The 8,421-nt window shown below is 38.9% G+C and overlaps 1 protein-coding gene across 2 annotated transcripts; it reads left to right on the top strand.

Annotated features, from left to right (window-relative positions):
* Nucleotides 1-2,292: 2,292 nt before the first annotated feature.
* On the top strand, nt 2,293-8,273 carry LOC107094385 (coiled-coil domain-containing protein 28B-like). 2 transcript variants are annotated; one of them, XM_015389951.1, is made up of 6 exons: nt 2,293-2,522; nt 4,414-4,735; nt 4,823-4,992; nt 5,182-5,336; nt 8,026-8,048; nt 8,168-8,273. In XM_015389951.1, exons 2-6 carry the CDS (start codon nt 4,500-4,502, stop codon nt 8,220-8,222), a joined length of 639 nt encoding a protein of 212 aa, XP_015245437.1. In that variant the 5' UTR covers nt 2,293-2,522; nt 4,414-4,499; the 3' UTR covers nt 8,223-8,273. The 2 variants fall into 2 exon arrangements, with proteins under 2 accessions (XP_015245437.1, XP_015245438.1); XM_015389952.1 differs by lacking the exon at nt 2,293-2,522 and having other exon boundaries at nt 4,395-4,735.
* Nucleotides 8,274-8,421: the final 148 nt, after the last annotated feature.

Here is an 8,421-nt window from a genome sequence, read left to right as displayed (position 1 = left end):
GTAAAGACAGAAAGGGGTTAAGCTCCTCTAATTTTAGGGTTAATTTAGCAAACAAGTGAGTAAAATTGTACTGCTCATTAAAGAGAAAATTTCTCATTTTCTTCTTATTAATAAAAGTCTTTAGCATCTGCAAATGTAGAGGAATGTATCAGCTTTGCACATCTAGAGACAGACATGGTTTTCGTTTTTGCTTAGCCACTTTTAATGAAGTGGGACTTCCGATCCTTGCCATGCATTTTAAAGTTGATTCAAGATCTAGATTCTGGCCTATTCGAACACTTCAATCAAAAAACACTGCTGTTGTAAATTTGACTGTAGGTTTATGATTTATTGCAGGTGGGTGAATCCCTCCTGGTGTCATGTCTTTTTGGCAATAAGTGGTTCTACAAGTGGTGATTTCTTCCAGGGTTGCTCTGAGTTTATCTCCATCTATATAACAATCAGCTGATTAGATCTGTTGTCCCTGCTGACGAAAAATTACCAGATTTTTTCAATATTTCCTCTTTTTTTTAAACATAGTTTAAAGTACAGTGATAATATGGTAGCAGCCAACATATTATTTTATTGTATTTCAATACTTTTCATGATTTCAGTGCTCAAATGTTATTTAAAATATTTAAACATGTGAAGAGCCACCTGAACTGCTTGGTTCAAATATTTAGTCTAGAAAATTTTACAGAGGGCAAAGAAGGCACATAAAGGTAAGGCAGAGTGGCAAAGCTGGACCTAAATCTCTCATAAATGGGATCAAATCTTTTATTCTGTCATTTTCTTTTATTCTGTCATAAATTTTAGTTATGAGCTTATTGAGAATACGGTTTCCAGTAATTAAATGATGACATATTCAGAAAAACAACTTTTAATTACCGTACTGGACTGAATTCAGGGATTAGGAGCTCTTAAGAGGGTAATATTAAATCTAAACATATATATTATAGTGTACTGTACATGTTGCTCGCTCTTCAAAATAAATCTCATTTTAATGTTGCCTAAAATAAAATAAATCAAGAAACAGTATAAATTATATGTTTTTGATAAATTAATGATTTTTGTAATCTACACTTAGAAGAAGAAAAACTTAATCTCAAGTACATCATATCTTATTATAAGAGGAAAAAATCATTATCATATTTACCATTACCAGTCCACAAATTAAATGGAAAATCTTTACTTATTTAGATCAGTTTTTGCAGTGTAATACCAAATCATCTTGTGATGACATGAGATTACAGAAGAGGCTGTCTATAACTGATTTTTCCCCCCCTGCACAAATAATTAGAGGTTAGTTAGTTTTAAGCTCCAGCTGTATTAATATCACAGTTTTAATCTGTCAGATCAGGGGTCTGCAACCTTTGCTTTGGGACTAAAAAAAATCCTAAGCAACATGCAAGCCATATTTATTTATTTAGTTAGTTGTGTTTTTAATTCTTTTTTCTCTGACACAATGGGGAAAAAAACGTTGCTCAGTTGCCACTGCTCCTATGGGTACAAAATATGGTGGTTACAGGCAGGGGCGGAGCTAGATGGGGGGCCAAGGGTGGCCATGGCCACCTTTAGCCAATCATTGGCCACTCCTACCATTTTCTTTCCTCAGATACAGATGGTGGCAGCAGTAATCTCTCAAGTGGAATGCTCTAAACATTAAAATGTTTCATATATTAACAGTTGCTTGACAACAAAAACACTGTGGTTTATTATGCATATCAATATACTAACATTAAAGATGATTATACAGTATTCAGGCTCTTTTCAGAACTAGATTTTGTGTTTTATATATATATACATAAAACAGAAAATGCAAGTCATCTAGGAGTCTTAGATAAATCAGAGTCATAAATAAATATTTTAATAAAAACTTATTAAATAATCAATGTATGACTTTATTGATCTCACAGTGGAGAAATTTGCTTTATGTAGATATTAATACTTGTAAATATAAATTTTATGAAGAATGATTATTGATAAAATAGGTAAGTAATGACAATGGAAAAGATATTTGCCTCAGAACTTAACTCTGAAAGAATTTTATCCCCTATGCTTTTTATCTAGGAAGCATGGATGTTTAAATATGTGCATCTATTTGTAAGCAAAGGCTTTCGGAAAGTATAGTTGGTCTAGATTTAAAAAATATGATGTTTTGCTCATTAATTTTCCTGTTGGAACAGTCTACATTGGTTATTGCATGGCCACCCTTATTAAAATGTTCTGGCTACGCCTCTGGTTACAGGAAAAAGGTGTTCCACCTGTTTGGTTTATCTGCTGTCAGTCTAACCAGAGCTCGGCGTGCTGCTGGCCCTTTAAGGCGGATAAAGGGAACAGCTCCCGCTGCGCGTCGATGCCGCGCGTTAAAACACCTCATTATTAATTCCCCCACTCCACAGCTGCCGCTCGGATCATTTACCCCGCATCGTGATTTCTAGAGGTTAATTTCTACAAAGTGTACTTGGACGGTTTCCTTTGCAGAGGAGAAGAAATGCGACACCGAATCCAGCCGGTTGGCTCTGTGGTGCGTAATTGATTCGGTAAGTCTTCTTTGTGTCATCTATTGACCATAAAGCTGTTTACACGTCTCGGATTTACCCACACAGCTCCCTTTTATTTGTTCACACATTATTCCTCATTCATGACATCTATAATCTGCATGTAACTCCCAGAAAATGAGAATTTCAGCGCACAAAGTTGCCTTTGTTACTAGTGGCCATCTTTGGGTTGCACTTTGGCGCAGTGTTTAAATGATAAATCCTGAGTGTTATCATCTATTGTGGTTAGATAAAGGGCGCCCTAATGTAATCCTTTATAAAACTACCTGAGTAGTTATTATAATGCCACCTCCGACTTAAAACTAAACATTACAGGTTGAACCACAGTGCGCTGATGGTGCCCTTGTCATTTAAAGCAAAGGTATAAGCAAGCAAAGCAGTTTTGTAGCTTTCCCATGCCAGCAGGGGGCGCCCAAGAGCAGCTGTACCAAGCTACAGCTTTTTGCAGAAAGTAATCAAGTTAGTATTTTATTTAATACACTAAAGCCACATATAGTTAATCAGTTTCTTTCTATGTGGGCTTAAATGTCAATTTGCATTATTTTTTGTTATCCTACTTTAAGCATATGAGCGAGTTCACTTATAAATTAGGAAAATATTTAATGCAAATTAGCACATTAATTCCTCGGATGGATTAAATATCTGAAAACATTTTAAATTGGGCCATAACACTTTACTTTTTGTGAAAGGACGAGTGAGTCAAGACACCCGCCAATTATTTAATTAATAAAGGTATGCTTAATAACAGAATAATGCAATAAACTAAATATTTTCGAGGTTGATATTAATGCACATTGTGAGACTACAACTGAAAATAACAGTTTGATAAATTCTGAGAAATAGAACAAAGACCACATAAACTTGTAAAAATCAAATGTTTCAAATCAAATGTGCAGATCAATTTGCACAATTGCCTTTGACCTTGAGAAAGTGAGTCTTTCAGTTTAGGAACGCTAGCCTTAAACCTTTCGTATCTTTATATATACGTGTCGTATACAGCTGGCCATTTTATGCCAGCTCAGTTCTCCTGCACAAGAAACGTAAAGCACTTCTCCACAGCAGCAGTGTTTGCTCAAATGAAAGTATTGGATCTTAAAAAAACAGAACCAATTACAGGGCAATTTAAAAATTCTGGAGTTTCTTTGATTCATTTTAGTCCAATTCTGCTTTTAACATCATAAACCCTCATGACATTGAAGCAAGATCCATAACTGTACTTCCATGTTTGTTTCCGTATTCTAATGCTACACCTTCAGATTTGTAATGTTAAAAGGATTAATAACGGAGTTATTTAGTTTATAGGTGGGTCTGTGGTGAGTGATGGAAAGTCCCAAAAGCAGGATCCATTTAGGGCTGCATTAAACCTTTGGATCGCTCCTCTAATGTTGTAAATTGTTTACCTAGAAAGGAAAGTGCTTTGAATGTGTGCATCATTCAGCCCTCTTAAGGCTTTTCCCTGTATCATGTTACAGGCTTTCTGAAGTGCAGTGCTGCACTCAGATGGCTCCAACTGACAGTCAAAAATGAATGCTGCTGCTGCAGTTAAGCTTTTACAGATATCCTCATGATTATGTCCCAAGAGTATTTTCGAAATCATCAGATTTTTATGGAAGCTGCTGTGGAGACAAATTAATTCCTCCAATAAAGCCTTTCACCTAAATAGCTATTTATATCAGAGTAGGAGGATGTGCGATTTGAGATTTTCTGCGGCGCTATTCTTTGATGCCTTTGGTATAACTCAGTCACCTCCAAATGTGCAGAGACAGGATCTGGTTCTGCAGTACTAATTTTGGCAGTCAGACTCTCTGCTGGGGTCCTGGGGGAGGATGGAGGGGGGGCTCTGTTCTTCAGCTTCCTACCTTTGTTGTCTCAGGACATCCTGCACCTAGGCCTGGCCGTCCTCCCCCTCCTGCCCTTTCCCTCAACTCGACTGAAACTGGCAAGCATAAATGAACGGCAATGGAAGACAAGCGTAAGAAGCGCAGCCCAAAGGTGTCTCTCCCTCAGCCTCCTCCGCCACCCATCAACCCCCGCAAGCTCTCTGTCCTGCCTGCCAGCAAAAGCGCCACCTTCTCCCTTGGCCTGCCGCAGCCCCCCTCCCCCAAGAACAGGAGCAAGTATAAGAGATCGATAGGAACACCGGGACAGCCGAAAGAGGCTTTCACACCTGTTGTGGCTCCGCCAAAGACAACAAGGTTTGCATCTTAGTGTTATTGACCAGTTAAACCGGGCTTTAGAAACTGATAACATGTCTTGTTTTTATTTTTTTGTTTGTTTCTTAGAGCGCACAGGGAGAAGCCCAGGGCTCCACAGCCAGCTGGGCCCAGTAAAGTGGTCCAATCATCCCCCCTGCAGCACTCCTTTCTAACAGACGTCTCAGATGTGAGAGAGATGGAAGGAGGCCTCCTCAACCTCCTCAATGACTTCCACTCAGGCAAATTACAGGCGTTTGGTAAGATAACCTCTATGTGGGAGCCTGGTCAGGGAATATTCTGTTACAGGCTTAAAGAAATAACAGCTTTGTCATTTGATTCGGACTGAAATCAAGAAGCTGCATAGCTTTTTATATGTAAAAAAAAAAACAAAAAACTTTTGAATTTATCAGAAACAGGAGGTCAAGCTGAGTTTGTTTGATTTGTAGGAAAGGTGTGCTCCTTTGAGCAGCTGGAACATGTGCGTGAGATGCAGGAGAAGCTGGCGCGACTCCACTTCAGCCTTGACAGCCATGTGGAGGAGCTTTCAGAGGATCAGAGGAAGGGCGCATCTGATCACAACCTGGAGCACCTGCTGTGCAACGTAAGCATGAGTCAGAGCAGCATGAGTCAGAGAGCAAAATCGCTGTGATGGCAAATCCCATAATGCTTTGTGAGGAGAGTTCTCTGCGCAAAGCATTCTGTGATGTATCTGCCTCTTCTGAGGCCTTTTTCTTCTCATACACTTCGTAGACACTTTTTTTCTTACGAGGTGAGCTTCAATAATTAGCTGAAACTGTAGTTCACCACATATATGCTTGAAACTGCGCATGCGGAGAAAAAGATGGCTAAAGCTGAGCATACACTGTACGAATTTTTGCCCTTTTCAGGCCGATTTATAGCCCGATTGTGTGTCGTGTAGTATACAGGGGGTAATGAGGGGCGATCAGCCACTCACGACTACCTATGAGGTGTTTGAAATTCAGTCGGCTGTTGTGGGCAAATCTCTCAGTGGGCATGCGCGAACAAGGATTCTTCTTCCTCTCGGACGAAAACACAGAAGCATGGCAGGGGTGCAATTGAAAAGGAGTCTTTATGTAAAATTGAAAGTCTGTAGCCATGTTTGCTCAGCCATGTCTTTGTCAAAATACGTCGTCGCCTTTTCTTTTTATGGCTTCCAGCACACAAAATTGCACAAATTGCCAAGGTAGCGCGTTTCACTCTTGTGAGTTTCATATTCTTCTTTTACTGTTTTGGCTTCCGGATAGACAAGTCAGAGTAGCGCCATCTCACCGCGGAGCTCAGTCTGACGTGGTTTTTAGGTGTACAGTGTGAGCAGGTAGATCGCACAGTGTGAGAACATGCATCGTGAGTTGTGAACTTTTAAACCTGCGGGTTTGTCATTCAGTGTGAGCTGCAGCTGCATGCAACGATTGAAAAAAATCATACAGTGTATGGCCGGCTTAACTGGGGAAGAGTACGTAGGATGGCCATGCGTAAACTTATCAACAGAATGATTGACAATTAGGAGGACCACTTGTTTAGATGATCCACCTGGAAATAAATGGTTAGGGATTCAGTCACAGTCTTAAGGTCCATAGTAACCCATGGAGGAGCGGTTAAGATCCAAACTCAGGTCTCAGCAGCATCAGGGAGGTTGTCTGATTATTGCTTTTGATTCAGTGCTTCGTTTTATATAAATTCTTTAAACAGTTGGTGTCTGAAATATGCGATATTCAGACACTGCTTTTTAACCAAGCTTCAACAACATTAAACAGGCCTTAACAAAAATTATGGCTCCTTTAACTTTTAGATTTAGTTTCAATCAATGCAATAAGTTGATTCCTGTTATTCTCAATGAGATGTCTTCTCCTCTCAGCAGGTATTTTGGTTCCATTTCTTTTAATGCAAGAAGCGAACATTGAGAAGCTTAAAGCTGCTAAGCTCTCGAAGTGAAGCACATTCTTCAGTCCAGCAGCAGGGAACCTGATTATCTCCATTGTTCAGCTGCATTGATCAGGGAGCTATGACACAATGCTTCTGGAATGGGGAAGGGATAAACTGTCAGTTAGATGGTGATTCCATCGTTTCCTGATAACTTGTGGAATGAGCTCATCAATGCCAGAGACTTAAAACTGCTTTTTGGATTCTATATACAACAAAGATGTTTTACCACCTGTCTCTAAGCAGTGAGCAGAGAGATTCTATTGTTAGTTTGTTGTCAGGCGCTCAGTTGGCAACCCCCCACCCCCATCCGCCTAGCCACCCTCCCACCGGTGCGCCGGGGTCGGTGTGTTTATTGCAGGAAAGTTTGAGTGTCATGTGTGAGAGAGGTGATGAAAAAAAAAAATAAATAAATAAAACCCTGATTAAGATTCAGTTGTCAGGAACGTCTAGTAATGTGTAGGCTTTAACAGCACTGTATGGCAAGCTGTTTTGAAATACAATAACCCCACATTCCAGTTGAGCTACCATTAAAAATCGATATTTGCTTCTCTCCATATAACTTTTATAGATGACTTAAAACAGGATTTCAATTAATTTTTTTTAGCGCTCTTTCTTAATTATATGAAAGCTGAGTGAGAAAGAGAGAGATTACGTTCTTGTAGTTTTTACTTGTCATTATTTTTATTTCACGTTTGAAGTTGCCATGGCTTCCCTTCAAGCTAGTTATAAATGATGTCTTTTGTAGGTTCTAAAAATTGCCATTAGTTGAAATACTAAAAAATTTCTTGTTAATTCCAAATCGGTTTGGTAAAGGCGTTCACTTTCCTGATTTCTGCATTTCTTTAAGATCTCTAAAATACCAAGATGCATTAAAACCTTTCAGAAAGCAGAATATTTTCCCTTTCAGGTCAACTATTTCTTTGTACATACATCTTTATATAGAATGACTTTTTTTAGTTATTGGATTATAATTTCAGCATTTATAGAAATGTGTACAGTTTCTTTTTTGTAAATTTAGATTTCTAAAATGTGCCAAATCTTGCAGATATCTTAAGTTTGCTAAATATAAATACCTGCATGTGGCTTATTATACGATACATGGGCTTGCCACAGGGGGATATTCATGGCTTGAGCAGATGGGCTTGAGAGAAAATTTGTTTTTTGAGGAAAAGAAGCTGATCGTATGCTTCTGTGAACAATGATCAGGTAATAAAGGTTCAATGGAAGCACATGCTGTTATGTAATCTGATCAAGTTTAGAGAGGGCTGCTCTGATCTACCAGATAATGTTCTATTTTTGGCTGTTTGATTTTCAATGCACATCTATTTACTGCTTTGTTTCCACAGCTGGAGGAGCTCAGCACCTCAATGTATCCTTTTCTTTACTAAGCACTTGTTTATTAACAGCGTTACCGGCACCAAGCGCTGTGGAAAATATGTTTTGATTATTTGTTTGTATTTGGTAATTCCTTAATGTGTCCAAACTCAGACAAAAGCTCCACTTGGCCGAGAATCAGGATCTGCCCAAGACATCTGGTCCCTGACAAGAAGGAGGTGCTCAAAATGTTGAGAAAGCGCACATCTTCTGGGAACATAAAAAAATATATATATAAAGACCATTAAACCTGCTGCCTTAGAAACAGGATTTGGAAGGTCTAAAGGAGAAGGAGGGAGGGGTCATTTCTTCAACCCAAACAACGGAGCTGAGAGGATATCCCTATGATTTAATGCAGCCAAGCATTA

Source organism: Cyprinodon variegatus, unplaced genomic scaffold, assembly GCF_000732505.1.
Source record: "Cyprinodon variegatus isolate N-32 unplaced genomic scaffold, C_variegatus-1.0 Scaffold480, whole genome shotgun sequence".
Taxonomy (NCBI): domain Eukaryota; kingdom Metazoa; phylum Chordata; class Actinopteri; order Cyprinodontiformes; family Cyprinodontidae; genus Cyprinodon; species Cyprinodon variegatus.
Note: the sequence above shows the minus strand (reverse complement) of the source record. Positions and strands in the feature narration are given on the sequence as shown.